Below are 16,380 nucleotides of genomic sequence, written 5' to 3'. Positions count from 1 at the left end.
TGAGGGCAAACTAGCCAATAATATAAAGTAGGATAACAAAGTTTTTTTCAGTTAGATAAGGAATAAAAGGGAGGTGAGAGTTGATATTGGACCACTGGAAAAATACTGGTGAGGTAGTAATGGGGGACAAAGAAATGACAGACAAACATCATCGGTACTTTGATTCAGTCTTTGCTGTGGAAGACACTAGCTGTATGCCAGAGGTCAGTGAGTGTCAGGGAGCAGGAGTGAGTGCCATTGCTATTACAAAGGATAAAGTGCTAGGCAAACTCAAAGGTCTTAAGGTGGATAAGTCACCCGGACCAGATGGACAGAGTCCCAGAGTCCTGAAAGAGGTTGCTGAAGAGATAACAGATGCATCGGTTATGATCTTTCAAGAATCACTTGACTCTTGCATGGTCCCAGAAGACGGGAAAATTGCAAATGTCACTCCACTCTTTAAGACGGGACGAAGACAAAAGAGTAGAAATTATAGGCCAGTCAGCCTAACCTCAGTGGTTGGGGAAGTGTCATTATGGATGAGGTTTCAGGATACTTGGAGACTATTGATAAAATAAGTCGAAGTCAGCATTATTTCTATAATTAGAAATAATTAGCAGAATTATCTGCAGCTTAATGTGAAAAAGACTAAGGAGCTGGTGGTAGACCTGAGGAGAGCTAAGGTACCAATGACCCCTGTTTCCATCCAAGGGGTCAGTGTGGACATGGTGGAGGATTACAAATACCTGGGGATACGAATTGACAATAAACTGGACTGGTCAAAGAACACTGAGGCTGTCTACAAGAAGGGTCAGAGCCCTCTCTACTTCCTGAGGAGACTGAGGTCCTTTAACATCTGCCGGACGATGCTGAGGATGTTCTACGAGTCTGTGGTGGCCAGTGCTATCATGTTTGCTGTTGTGTGCTGGGGCAGCAGGCCGAGGGTAGCAGACACCAACAGAGTCAACAAACTCATTCGTAAGGCCAGTGATGTTGTGGGGATGGAACTGGACTCTCTCACGGTGGTGTCTGAAAAGAGGATGCTGTCTAAGTTGCATGCTATCTTGGACAATGTCTCCCATCCACTACATAATGTACTGGGTGGGCACAGGAGTACATTCAGCCAGAGACTCATTCCACCGAGATGCAACACAGAACGTCATAGGAAGTCATTCCTGCCTGTGGCTATCAAACTTCACAACTCCTCCCTTGGAGGGTCAGACACCCTGAGCCAATAGGCTGGTCCTGGACTTATTTCATAATTTACTGGCATAATTTACATATTACTATTTAACTATTTATGGTTTTATTACTATTTATTATTTATGGTGCAACTGTAACGAAAACCAATTTCCCCCGGGATCAATAAAGTATGACTATGACTACTATAAAGGGAAATGTTGCCTGACAAGTATATTAAAATTCTTTGAGGAAATAACAAGCAGGGTGGACAAAGGAGAGGCTGTGGATATAAATTACTTAGATTTTCAGAAGGCATTTGATAAGGTGCCACACATGAGGCTGCTTAACAAGATAAAATTGTGTGGTGTTACAGGAAAGATACTGGCATGGATAGAGGAATGGCTGACTGGCAGGAGGCAGTGAGTAGGAATAAAAAGGGCCTTTTTCTGGTTGGCTGCCAGTGACTACTGGTGTTTTTAAGGCGTCAGTATTGAGACCGCTACTTTTCACATTGCTTGTCAATGATTTGGATAATGGAATTGATGGCTTTGTGGTAACGTTTGCAGATGTTACAAAGATAACTGGAGGAGTAAGTAGTGCCAAGGAAGCAATGCGTTTGTAGCAGGATTTTGACAAATTGGAAGAATGGGCAAAAATGTGGCAGATGGAATACAGTGTTGGGAAATGTTATGTCAATGCATTTTGGTGAAAGGAACAATAGTGCAGACTATTATCTAAATGGGCAGAAAATTCAAACATCAGAGGTGCAGAGGGACTTGGGAGTCCTCATGCAAGGCTCCCAGAAGGTTAATTTACCGGTTGATTCTGTGGTAAAGAAGGCAAATGCAATGTTGGCATTTACTTCAAGGGGAATAGAATATAGAAACAAGGAGATAATGCTGAAGCTTTATAAGATACTAGGCAGGCCGCACTTAACACCATAAGATATAGGAGCAGAAGCGGGCCATTCAGCCCATTGAGTCTGCTCTACCATTCAATCATGGGCTGATCCAATTCTTCCAGTCATCCCCACTCCCCTGCCTTCTCTCCATAACCTTTGATGCCCTGGATAATCAAGAACCTATCTATCTCTGCCTTAAATACACCCAATAACTTGGCCTCCACAGCCTCTCGTGGCAACAAATTCCAGAGATTTACCACCCCATGGCTAAAGTAATTTCTCTGCATCTCTGTTCTAAATGGATGTCCTTCAATCCTGAAGTCATGCCCCCTTGTCCTAGACCCCCCTACCATGGGAACTAACTTTGCCATATCTGATCTGTTCACTTGGAGTACTGTCAACAGTTTTTGGCGCCATATCTCAGAAAGGATGTATTGTCCTTGGAGAGAGTCAAGAAGAGGTTCACAAGGATGATTCTGGGAATGAAAGGGTTAACACATGAGGAGCGTTTGGCAGCTTCAGGCTTGTACTCACGGAACTTAGAAGAATCTTGGTGAGTGTATGGTCATGCACTTTGGTAGAAGAAATAAATGGGCAGACTATTATTTAGATGGGGAGAGAATTAAAAATGCAGAGATGCAAAAGGGACTTGTGAGTCCTTGAGCAAGATACCCTAAAGGTTAACCTCTAGGTTAAGTCGGTTGTGAAGAAGGCGAATGCAATGTTGGCATTCATTTCTAGAGGTATAGAATATAAGAGCAGGGATGTGATGTTAAGGCACTCGTGAGACCACACGGAGTATTGTGTGCAGTTTTGGGCTCCTTATTTTAGAAGGGACATACTGACATTGAAGAGGGCTCAGAGAAGATTCACGAGAATAGTTCTAGGAATGAAAGAATTTCCGTATGAGACGAGTCTGGCAGCTCCTGGGCTGTATTCCCTGGAGTTCAGGATCTCATAGAAACATTCAGAATGTTAAAAGGCCTGAACAGATTAGATATGGCAAAGTTATTTCCCATGGTAGGGGAGTTTAAGACAAGAGGGCACGACTTCAGGATTGAAGGACATACTTTTAGAACTAAAATGCGGAGAAATTACTTTAGTCAGATGATGGTAAACCTATGGAATTTGTTGCCACGAGCGGCTGTGGAGGCCAAGTCATTGGGTGCATTTAAGGCAGAGATAGATAGGTTCTTGATTAGCCAGGGCATCAAAGGGTATGGGGTGAAAGCTGGGGAGTGGGGATGACTAGAAGAATTGCATCAGCACATGATTGAATAGCAGAGCAGACTTGATGGGCTGAATGGCCTACTTCTGCTCCTATATCTTATTATCTTTATAATTTTATGCAGTGTTTGATCTGTTATTTCTTGCTGTGTATGGGCAGTATTTAAACAGCATTCACTCAAATCAAAGTTTCTTTAATCGGAATTCCCGACATTCCTATTTGGTTGAACCCCAAATCATACCAAGCCTAGATGTGTATTGCTTATGAAAGGCAGCTTTCTCCCTGCTGAGTCACATGGCTGTTGGCAGAGTCAGCTAGCAAGCCAAGTTGGCATACACACTCCAATCTTAGGGTTGCACAATATCGCAAAAAGAGAACGAAGCAGTGAGGCAATATTCATGAAGGTTTGAGGAAATGTCTAATCCTATCAAAGAGAACTCTAAGGAGAAAGTTGGGACTTTGGTAACAGTAGTTCTCACCTGCTGCTGTTACTACCATTCCAACATCCATCTTGCTCAACCACTCCTGCTGAGCCATTGTGGCTGCACATACTGTATGGAAGGGCTGACCAGAACTTCTTTGCATTCTTTAATTTTTCTTTCACATCTGTCACCTGAAATACATAGAATTCTCCACATTAAAAATGTTCATCACTTGGGACTTGTAAAATTTCTTATAAATCTGTTCAATAAAATTGACTGAACAAGTAACCTCCATGGGATCAGATCCTTCACAGCTTTAATACCTGTGAATTACACACATTCACACAACAGAAGCTGCTCTTTGGCTCACTGTGTCACTTTAAACCAAAAATTAACTTTGAATGAATCCTACTTCCTGGAGGTCATGGCAAATAATCCTCTACTTATAGCTATTCAAGTGTTTACAAATACACTCAAAAGCTTCTATAGATGTACTGTAGGGAGCTTTCTGACAGGCTGCAATCACTGGCTGGTATGGGTGGGGAGGGGGTGGGCTACTGCACAGGGTTGTAAATCTAGTCAGCTCCATCTTGGGTACTAGCCTACAAAGTACCCAGGACATTTTCAAGGAGCAGTGTCTCAGAAAGGCAGCAACCATTATGAAGGACCTCCAGCACCCCAGGCATGGCCTTTTCTCATTGCTACCATCAGGCAGGAGGTACAGAAGCCTGAAGGCAAACACTCAGCGATTCAGGAACAGCTTCTTCCCCTCTGCCATCCAATTCCTAAATGGACATTGAACCCTTGGACACTACCTCACTTTCTTTTAATATACAGTATTTCTGATTTTTTTGCACATTTTTTAATCTATTCTATATACATATTGTGACAGGATCCTGAATTACCCCTATGAACTATGCTCGTTTACCCCTATTAACTGTGCTTTTGAAAAGAGAGAGAGTTATTTAACATCGATATCTTGTTTTGAAGAGAGACAGAGACGAAGACTAACTGTTGGACTGTCACTTTAAGGCACTGGAAGTAACTTTTGGATTTCTGCTGAGTTGGAGAGAGAGATGGCACCGAAAGCTCATAAGGTGCTATGGTAACCGAGGGTGGTTATTTGATGGACAATCGATGTTATGATTCTTCGCCAGCGTGTTGATACTTCCCAAGGACATGGCATGCTTGTATATTTCTTACACAGACAAAGGAAGGAGGAGTTATTTGAGTGACAGTTGATGCTCAGAAAGGGAAAACAGAAGATCAGATGATAGACCCCGAGACACATGTTTTGGCCACTGAATGAGCCTTTTTGTGCCTGCAGAAAAAGTGGGTTTTTGGAGGATCGATCAGTCGCTCTTGCAGTGAAAAGAAAAGGGGTTGACTGGTGGGGAGATGTCCATGTGTCCACCCTTGCCTGGATGATAGCTCCACCATAGAAAACCGGTCCCCTTTGTTGTGGTCACAGTTGGTGACTTTTAAAGGATTTCGGAGGACAACGAGAAGATCAATGGTGTCAACTCACCTGAAGACTCAAATCTCTCCCTCTCCCTCGCTCCATCGCTACTCAACTCAACCCCACGAACTGAACTGAATTTTACTCATCATCGTAAGACTGTATCTTTTTACCCCAGGTCTTGAAGAAGCTTGGTTTTCATATATATATTTCCACACTTACTGATATACTTACTTATATATAATCATTGCTAACCTGTTTGACTTATCTACGTTGATATTACTGTATTGCGTAGTTACTAATAAATATTATTAGGTAATAGCAATACTGGACTACAAAGTGTTTTCCATCTCTGCTGGTTCTTTATTCTCGTCACGGGGTACGTGACAGTATACTGTAATTGATTTGGAAACATAGAAATACGTATAGAAAACATACATCACAATACAGGCCCTTCGGCCCACAAAGCTGTGCCGAACATGTCCTTACCTCAGAAATTACCTAGGTTTACCCATAGCCCTCTATAAGCTAAGCTCCAAAATAATTAATTAATTAATTTTGTTAATTTGATTTTTTTTAAATTTTCTTCTCTTCTCTATTATGTACTACATTGAACTGCTGCTGCTACCTTAACAAATTGCACGTCACATGCCAGTGATAATAAAACTAATTTTGATTCTGATTTATCTAGGTATTAATGACATATCCAAATATCATGAGGGTTTCTGACTCTACCACCTTCATGGAATGGTCATTTAATTGACAACTCTTTTCCAAACTTCTTGCAAATCTTCTACCAATTAATCAACCATGCCCCTAAATTAATGATCACACTGTTAAGAAATTTAGGTCTTTTCTGTTTTTCTGGTCTAATCTTCTTAATTTTATATCATTCTATCAAATTTAGCCTTGATCTCTCATGAAAATATTTCTCCAGTGCTGATTATGTCCTGATCCCTGTCCAATCCAATCGCATCTTTCCAGTAGTTTGCTGACCCAGCTATACTCAGACACTTGTTCATTGATTACAGTTCTGCCTTAAATATTATACTTCCATGCAAAGTCTTTGCCAAACTCAGGCCCCGACAGTAAACAACTCTCTCTGCAACTGGATCCTCGACAGATCACAAACAGTAAAGAGAGGCAACAACACCTCCACCTCTTCCGTCCTTGGACTCACTTTACACCGCACGCTGTCGGAGCAGTGCTGCCAGGATAATCAAGGACACGACCCACCCAGCCAACACACTTTTTGTCCCTCTTCCCTCTGGGAGAAGGCTCAGGAGCTTGAAGACTCGTACGGCCAGATTTGGGAACAGCTTCTTTCCAACTGTGATAAGACTGCTGAACAGATCCTGACCCGGATCTGGGCCGTACCCTCCAAATATCCGGACCTGCCTCTTGGTTTTTTTGCACTACCTTTTTCCACTTTTCTATTTTCTATTTATGATTTATAATTTAATTTTTTTAATTTACTAATTTTTACTATTTTTAATATTTAATATTTGTAATCCAGGGAGTGTGAAGCGCAGAATCAAATATCGCTGCGATGATTGTACGTTCTAGTATCAATTGTTTGGCGACAATAAAGTATAACGTATGATTATTCAAAACACTGGAGCTCCAGAGGGTGGCATTACTCAGCCACCTACTCTACTCTCTGTACTGCGTGGCCACATTCTACTCTAATTCCGTCGACAAGTTTGCAGATGATATTGCAGTCATAGTCACATATCTGCTAATGATGAGTTGGCTTACAAGAAGGAGACAGAGAGCTCAGGGACATGGGGTCATGATAACAACCATCCCTTCCATGTCAACAAAGAAAGCCTGGTCTTCAGAAGGGCATGCAGTGCACATGCTCCTGTCTACATCAATAGTCGAGAGATTCAGCTTCCGAGATGTGAACATAACCAGAAACCTGGCCTGGTCCAACCACATTGATGTCAAGTAAGCTCGCCAAAGCCTCTACTTCCTCAAGAGACAAAAGAAACAGCATGACCATACACATCCCGACACTGTATTCCACCTTTCACCTCTGCCTATTCTCCAAATCTGTCTGTCCTTCTGCAGCCTCCATGCTTCCTCAACACTTCCTACCCCTCCACCTATCTTCATGTTGTCTGCAAACTAAGCCACAAAGCCATCAATTCCATCATCCAAATCACTGACATACAATGTAAAAAGAAGCAGCCCCAACACTAACCCCAGCAGAAAGCCACTAGTCACCGGCAGCCAACCAGAAATGGCTCACTTTATTCCTATTCTTGCCAGTTTGCCAATGCTCTATCCATGCTAATATCTTTCCTGTAATATCATGGGCTCTTACACTGTTAAGCAGCCTCATGTGCCTTGTCAAAGGCCTTCTGAAATTCCAAGTACACAACATCCAGCTTAAGACCTTTCAGTCTGCCTAAAACTTTTTCCTATGTAATAGCAATGGCAGTCACTCCTGCTCCCTGACACTCACAGACCTCTGGCACACTGCTAGTGTCTTAACATAGAAACATAGAAAACATACAGCACAATACAGGCCCTTCGGCCCACAAAGCTGTGCCGAACATGTCCTTACCTTAGACCTACCTAGGCTTTACCCATAGCCCTCTATCTTTTTGTCTCTTAAAAGACCCTATTGTTTCCGCCTCCACCACCACCGCCAGCAGCCCATTCCACGCACTCACCACTCTCTGCGTAAAAAGCTTACCCCTGACATCTCCTCTGTATCTACTTCCAAGCACCTTAAATCTGTGCCCTCTCGTGCTAACCATTTCAGCCATGGGGAAAAGCCTCTGACTATCCACACGATCAATGCCTCTCATCATCTTATACACCTCTGTCAGGTCACCTCTCATCCTCCGTCGCTCCAAGGCGAAAAGGCCAAGTTCATTCAACCTATTCTCATAAGGCATGCTCCCCAATCCAGGCAACATCCTTGTAACTCTCCTCTACACCCTTTATATAATTTCCACATCCTTCCTGTAGTGAGGCGACCAGAACTGAGCACAGTACTCCAAGTGGAGTCTGACCAGGATCCTACAGAGCTGCAACATTACCATTCAGCTCTTAAAACTCAACCCCACAATTGATGAAGGCCAATGCACCATATGCCTTCTTAACCACAGAGTCAACTTGCGCAGCAGCTTTCAGTGCCCTATGGATTTGGACACCAAGATCCCTCTGATCCTCTACACTGTCAGGAGTCTTACCATTAATACTATATTCTGCCATCATATTTGAGCTATCAAAATGAACCACCTCACACTTATCTGGGTTGAACTCCATCTGCCACTTCTCAGCCCAGTTTTGCATCCTATCAATGTCCCGCTGTAACTCATGACAGCCCTCCACACTATCCACAGCACCTCCAACCTTTCTGTCATCAGCAAACTTACTAACCCATCCCTCCACTTTTTCATCCAGGTCATTTATAAAAATCACAAAGAGTAGGGGTCCCAGAACAGATCCCTGAGGCACACCACTGGTCACCAACCTCCATGCAAAATACAACCTGTCTACAACCACTCTTTGCCTTCTGAGGATAAGCCAGTTCCGCATCCACAAAGCAATGTCCCCTTGGATCCCATGCATCCTTACTTTCTCAATAACCTTGGCGTTTTCCTTAATCCTGTCCACCGAGGCCTTCTCATGGCCCCTTCTGGCACTCCTAATTTCATTCTTAAGCTCCTTCCTGCTAGCCTTATAATCTTCCAAATCTCTATCATTATGTAGTTTTTTGAACCTTTCGTAAGCTCTTCTTTTCTTCTTGACTAGATTTACAACAGCCTTTGAACACCACGATTCCTGTACCTTACCATCCTTTCCCTTTCTCATTGAAATGTACCTATGCAGAACTCCATGCAAATATTCCCTGAATATTTGCCACATTTCTTCTATACGTTTCCTTGACAACATCTGTTTCCAATTTATGCTTCCAAGTTCCTACCTGATAGCCTCATATTTCCCCTAACTCCAATTAAACGCTTTCCTAACTTGTCTGTTCTTATCCCTCTCCAATGCTATGGTAACGGAGATAGAATTGTGATAACTATCTCCAAAATGCTCTCCCACTGAGAGATCTAACACATGACCAGTTTCATTTCCCAATAATAGATCAAGTACAGCCTCTCCTCTTGTTGGCTTATCTATATATTGTGTCAAGAAACTTCCTGAACACACCTAACAAACTCCACCCCATCTAAACCCTTGCTGTAGGGAGATGCCAAACAATATTTGGGAAATTAAAATCTCCCACCACAACAACCCTGTTATTATTACACCTTTGCAGAATCTGTCTCCCTATCTGCTCCACGATGTCCCTGTTACAATTGGGTGGTCTATAAAGCACACCCATAAAGTTATTGAACCCTTCCTATTCCTAATTTCCACCCACAGAGACTCCGTAGACAATCCCTCCATGTCTTCCACCTTTTTTGCAGCCATGACACTATCTCTAATCAACATTGCCACGCCCCCACCTCTTTTGCCTCCCTCCCTGTCCTTTCTGAAACACCTAAAGCCTGGCACTCGAAGTAACCATTCCTGCTCCTGAGCCATCCAAGTCTCTGTAATGGCCACAACGTCATATCTCCAAGTACTGATCCACACTTTAAGCTCATCCACTTTGTTCATAATACTCCTTGCATTAAAATAGACACATCTCAATTCATTGGTCTGAGCACATCCCTTTTTTTTTCACCTGCCTATTCTCCCTCTAGCACTGTCTCCAAGTTTTCTCTATTTGTGAGCCAATCGCCTCTTCCTCCGTCTCTTCATTTCAGTTCCTATCCCTCAGCAATCCTAGTTTAAACTCCCCCCAATAGCCTTAGCAAACCTCCCCGCCAGGATATTGGCTCCCCTGGGAGTCAAGTGCAACCCATCCTTTTTGGACAGGTCACGCCTGCCCCAAAAGGGGTCCCAATGATCCACAAATCTGAATCCCTGCTTTCTGCTCCAATCTCTCAGCCACGCATTCATCCTCCACCTCATTATATTCCTATACTCACTGTTACGTGGCACAGGCAGTAATCCCGAGGTTACTATCTTTGAGGTCCTGTTTCTCAACTTCCTTCCTCAGTCCCTGTAGTCTGTTTTCAGGACCTCCTCCCTTTTCCTGCTTATGTCGTTGGTACCAATATGTACCACAACCTCTGGCTGTTCTCCTTCCCACTTCAGGATATCGTGGACGCGATCTGAAACATTACAGACCCCGGCACCTGGGAGGCAAACTACCATCGTGTTTCTTTCCTGCGTCCACAAAATCGTCTGTCTGACCCCCTTAACTATAGAGCCCCCTATCATTACTGCAACCCTCTTCCTTTCCCTATCCTTCTGAGCCACAGGGCCAGACTCTGTGCCAGAGGAGCGGCCACTGTTGCTTCCCCCAGTTAGGCTGTCTCCCCCAAAACTACTCAAATAGGAGTGCTTATTGTTAAGGGGGACAACCACAGGGGTACTCTCTAGTATCTGACTCCTGCCTGCCCTTCCCTCTCCTGACTGTTACCTATCTATCTCTCAGGGCCCCAGTGACTACCTGCCTATACCTCTTCTCTATCAGCTCCTCACTCTCCTGACCAGACAAGGGTCATTGAGCTGCATCTTGATGCACCTGGTGCAGATGTGGCCGTCCGGGAGGCTGGGAGTCTCCAAGACTTCCCACATCTGACACCCAGTACAGAACATCAGCCTCACAGGCATACTTTCTATTCCTATTCTTCACAAGTTACTTACCTCACCTCGACCTGTTATTGCAGAGGCCCCGTTGAGCCAAAGCCCTCCTACTCTGTCTCCCTCTACTCTCATGCCTGCTCTATAAAGCTGTTCCTTTTTAAACTCTTCTCGACTTGGGAGTGCTTGTGCAAGAATCACAAAAGGTTGGTTTGCAGGTGCAGCAGGCTATCAAGAAGGCAAATGGAATGTTGGACTTCATTGCTAGAGGGATTGAATTTAAGAGCAGGGAGGTCACACTGCCACTGCACAGGGTACTGGTGAGGCCACACGTGGAGTACTGCGTGCAGTTCTGGTCTCTTTACTTAAAGGAGAATATACTGGCTTTGCAGGCGGTGCAGAGGAGGTTCACCAAGTTGATTCCAGAGATGAGGGGATAAGACTATGACGAGAGATTGCGTCGCCTGGGACTGTACTCGCTGGAATTCTGAAGAATGAGAGAGGATCTTTTAGAAACATATAAGATTATGAAAGGGATAGTTAAGATAGTGACAGGAAAGTTGTTTCCACTGGTAGGTGAGACTAGAAGTAGGGGACATAGTCTCAAGATTCAGGGGAGTAGATTTAGGATGGAGATGAGATGTACAAGATGATGAGAGGCATTGATCGTGTGGATCGTCAGAGGCTTTTTCCCAGGGCCGAAATGGCTAACGTGAGAGGGCATAGTTTTCAGGTGCTTGGAAATATGTACAGAGGAGATGTCAGGGGTAAGTTTTTTTTTATGCAGAGAGTGGTGAGTGCGTGGAGTGGGCTGCTGGCAACGGTGGTGGAGGCGGATACAATAGGGTCTTTTAAGCGACTCTTTGATAGGTACATGGATCTTAGAAAAATAGAGGGCTATGGGTAACCCAAGGTAATTCCTACAGTAAGTACATTTTCAGTACAGCATTGTGAGCTCAAGGATCTATATTGTGCTGTAGGTTTTCTCTGTTTCTATGTTTCTCGAAGAGCAGAAACTGTTTTTCCAGAGGGTGGTGGATCTGTGGAATTCTCTGCCCAATGAAGCAGCGGAGGCTACCTTAGTAAACATGTTTTAAGACAAGGTTGGATAGATTTTTGCATAGTAGGGGAGTTAAAGATTATGGGGAAAAGACAGGTAAGTGGAGATGAGTCCATGGCCAGATCGACTATGATCTTACTGAATGGCAGAGCAGGCTTGATGGGCCAGATGGTCTACCCCAGGCCCTATTATTTCTGTTCTTATGTTAAGCTCCCAACTACAATCATCTTTCAGCCATGACTCAGCAACGCCCACAACATCATACCTGCCAATATATAACTGTGCTACAAGATTCTCTACCTTATTCTATATACTGCGTGCATCCAAATATAACAACTTCAATCCTGAATATAACACCTTTGGTACTGTATTCAACACCCTTTTCAATTTTGTCCTCCTGTTACACTGCCACTCTACACTGACTACAATTTTGCCCTACCATCTGCTTGTCCTTCCTGACACTCTCACTGCCTCAGCCTGTAAACCAACAGCCCTATCACTCCGGTTCCCATTCCTCCGTCAAATTAGTTTAAACCATCCGTACAGCTCTCGCAAAAATGCCTGCAAGGATATTGGTCCCCCTTGAGTTCAGATGTAACCCTTTTTTTTTGTACAGGTCATACCTTCCCCAGAAGAGATTCCAATGATCCCCAATTCTGAAACTCTGCCCCTGCACCAGTTTCTCAGCAAAGGACTTCATCTGCCAAAACATCCTACTCTTACCCTCACTGGTGCGTGACACAGACAGCAATCCCGATATTACTACCCTGGAGGTCCTGCTTTTCAGCATTCCACCTCGCTCCCTAAATTCTCTTTTTAGGTTCTCCTTGCTTTTCCTACCTACATTAATAATGCCAAAATGTACCAAGAGTTCCAGCTGCTCACTCTCCTCCTTTAGAATACAGTGGACCCAATCCAAGACGTCGCTGGCTCTGGCACCTGGGAGCCAACATACCATCTGGGCGTCTATCGTTTCTACAAAATTTTGTGTCTACTCCTCTAACTATGGAATCCCCTTATCAGTTCTACAGTCTTCTTCTCCCCACTTACCTTCTAAGCCACACCGCCAGGCTCAGTGCTGGAGACCTGGGCTCTGTGGCTGCCCTCCTGCCCCCTCAAAAGTATCCAAGTTATTGTTGAGGGGAACCACAACAGGGTACTCTGTACCAGCTACCCATTTTCCTTCCTTCTCCTGACAGTCACCCAGTACTCTGACTCCTGTAACCTAGGGGTGACTAGTTCCTATCACCTCCTCATTTTCCCATTTGTACCGAAGGTCATCGAGCTGCAGCTCCAGTTCCTTGACATGTTCTCTGAGGAGCTGCAGCTCAGTGCACCTGATGCAGATGTGATCATCCAGAAGATTGGAAGACTCCCAGATTTCCGACATCTCACACAAAGAACGCAACGGAGTCCCTGCAGCCATCCTTACTATTCTAACTCTGTGCTAACAGACAAAGAATGAGAAATGCAGAAAGTTAATATATATGTCCCTCGCCTAAGCCTGTTCTCATCAAAGCCTTATGAGCAGAAGCCTCTCTACTCTAACACTGGTCCACTCACACAATAGCTGCTCTGCTTGTCTCTGCCTTATTTTTATTTGCCCTTGCTAATGAATCACGACTGTGCCGCCAAAAAAAGCTGAAATCCCCGAAAGCTCCTTTTTTAAATCTCTCACTCCTGGACCTGCGTGAGGCCTCCTGTGCCAATTTGACAGCAATTGCATCGCCAAGAAAAGCCTTACCAATATTTATCAATGGACCAGAATTGATCCAGAGAAGGGATCCAGAATGTGAGAGAAGATAGCGAGATGAAGTATAAAGGACAGGTGGCGACTACACGGTTCCGGAATATTAAGTGTGAAGTAGAGAAAGGTGAGGCGGAACGAGTGATAAGGAGGATACATGTGCAGAGGGATGGTCTGACGGAGCATGGAGTTAAATGTGCAGAAAGAGTAAGTAAATTTAAGAAGGACAACAAAACTCAAGGGGCGTATAGCCCGGTGAGAGTTCGGGGAGCTGGGTTATGCACAATAGGCAGCGATTTAAACAGAGAGAGGAGAAATGGGTTAAAAATTCTACATCTGAATGCACCAAGTGTCAGAAATAAGGCGGGTGAGCTTGAAGCTCAGGTGCAAATGGGTAACTATGATGTTGTTGGGATAACGGAGACATGGCTGTAGGGGGATCAGACCTGGGAATTGAATGTACAAGGGTATACGTGCTAGCGAAGGGACAGAAAGGTGGGCAGAGGGGGTGGGGTGGCCCTGTTGGTGAGGAATGAGATTCAGTCCCTTGCAAGGGGGGAACATAGAATCAGGAGAAGTAAATCAGTGTGGATAGAACTGAGGAACAGTAAGGGCAAAAAGACCCTAATAGGTGTTATCTACAGGCCCCCAAACAGTAGCATGGATATTGGGTGCAAGTTGAATAGGGAGTTAACAATAGCATGTGGCAAAGGAAATGTCGCAGTAGTTATGGGGGATTTCAACATGCAGGTGAACTGGGAAAATCAGGTTGGTACTGGACCCCAGGATAAGGAGTTTGTAGAGTGCCTACGGGATGCATTTTTGGAGCAGCTTTTTCGAGAGCCGACCAGGGATAAGGCTATTCTGGATTTAGTGTTGTGCAATGAACAGGAATCGGTAAGTGATCTTGAAGTAAAGGAGCCATTAGGAGGTAGTGACCATAATAAGATAAGTTTTTATCTGCAAGTTGAGAGGGATAAGGGCAGATTAGAAGTGTCAGTATTGCAGTTGAACAAAGGAGACTATGGAGCCATGAGGGAGGAGCTGGCCAAAGTTGACTGGTTGGATATCCTAGCAGAAAAGACAGTGGAACAGCAATGGCAGGTATTCTTGGGAATAATGCACAAGGTGCAAAATCAGTTCATCCCCCGTAGAAGGAAGGATTCAAAGGGGGGAAAGTGGCCACAGTGGTTGACAAAGGAAGTGAGAGATAGTATAGCATTAAAAAAGAAGTATAACAGAGCTAAGGCGAGTGGGAAGACGGATGATTGGGAAATTTTTAAGGAATAACAGAACTTAACTAAAAAGGCAATACGGGGAGAAAAAATGAGGTATGAATGCAAGCTAGCTAGGAATATAAAGGAGGATAGCAAAAGTTTTTTTAGGTATGTGAAGAGAAGGAAGATAGTTAAGAACAATGTTGGGCCCTTGAAGAATGAATTGGGAGAAATTGTTATGGGAAACAGAGAAATGGCAGACGAATTTAATAAGTACTTTGGATCTGTCTTCACTAGGGAAGACACAAGCAATCTCCCAGATGTATGGATGGGCCAAGGACATAGGGTAACAGAGGAACTGAAACAGATTGACATTAGGAAAGAAACGGTGATGAGTAGACTGATGGGACTGAAGGCTAACAAATCCCCAGGTCCAGATGGTCTGCATCCTAGGGTCTAAAGGAGGTGGCTCTGGAAATTGCGGATGCATTGGTGATCATTTTCCAGAGTTCCTTAGATTCAGGATCAGTTCCTGAGGGTTAGCGAATGGCTAATGTTATCCCATTTTTTAAGAAAGGAGAGAGGGAGAAAACAGAGAACTATCGCCCTGTTAGCCTAACATCAGTAGTGGGGAAGATGCTAGAGTCCATTATTAAAGATGAAATAGCGGCATATCTTGATAGCAGTGATAGGATTGGGCCGAGCCAGCATGGATTTACCAAGGGCAAATCATGCTTGACTAATCTATTGGAGTTTTTCGAGGATGTAACCAGGATATAGACGTGGGAGATCCAGTGGATGTGCTGTACCTTGACTTTCAGAAGGCATTTGATAAGGTACCACATAGGAGATTGGTGGGTAAAATCAGAGCTCATGGCATTGGGGAGAGGATATTGACATGGGTAGAAAACTGGTTGGCAGATAGAAAGCAAAGGGTAGCAGTGAATGGGTGTTTCTCGGAATGGCAGGTGGTGACTAGTGGGGTGCCACAGGGCTCGGTATTGGGACCACAGCTGTTTACAATTTACGTCAATGATTTAGAGGAAGGCGTTGTGAATGACATCAGCAAGTTTGCTGATAATACTAAGCTGGGTGGCAGTGTGACATGTGATGAGGATGTTAGGAGAATTCAAGGTGACTTGGATAGGCTGGGTGAGTGGGCAGAAACTTGGCAGATGGCATTTAATGTGAATAAGTGTGAGGTTATTCACTTTGGGAGCAAGAACAGGAAGGCAGATTATTATCTGAACGGTGTGGAGTTAGGTAAGGGTGAAATACAAAGTGATCTAGGAGTACTTGTTCATCAGTCTCTGAAGGTGAATGAGCAAGTGCAGCAGGCAGTGAAGAAGGCTAATGCAATGTTGGCCTTTATTTCAAAGGGAATTGAGTACAAGAACAAGGAAATCCTTTTGCATTTGTACAGGGGCCTGGTGAGACCACACCTGGAATATTGTGTGCAGTTTTGGTCTCCAGGGTTAAGGAAGGACATCCTGGCTGTGGAGGAGGTGCAGCATAGGTTCA

At 44.1% G+C, this 16,380-nt stretch overlaps 1 protein-coding gene across 4 annotated transcripts in view; it reads right to left on the bottom strand.

Annotated features, from left to right (window-relative positions):
- The window catches only part of gpc4 (glypican 4), a 183,150-nt gene that overhangs the window by 46,581 nt on the left and 120,189 nt on the right, over positions 1–16,380 (bottom strand). For all 4 annotated transcript variants that reach the window (XM_072271108.1, XM_072271109.1, XM_072271110.1 and 1 more), the window contains one exon: positions 3,770–3,903. In XM_072271108.1, coding sequence (XP_072127209.1) covers positions 3,770–3,903 — 134 coding nt within the window. The remainder of the gene's footprint in view (positions 1–3,769; positions 3,904–16,380) is intronic.

This window comes from Mobula birostris, chromosome 10 (assembly GCF_030028105.1).
Source record: "Mobula birostris isolate sMobBir1 chromosome 10, sMobBir1.hap1, whole genome shotgun sequence".
Lineage (NCBI taxonomy): Eukaryota > Metazoa > Chordata > Chondrichthyes > Myliobatiformes > Myliobatidae > Mobula > Mobula birostris.
This window is presented reverse-complemented; position numbering and strand designations above follow the sequence as displayed.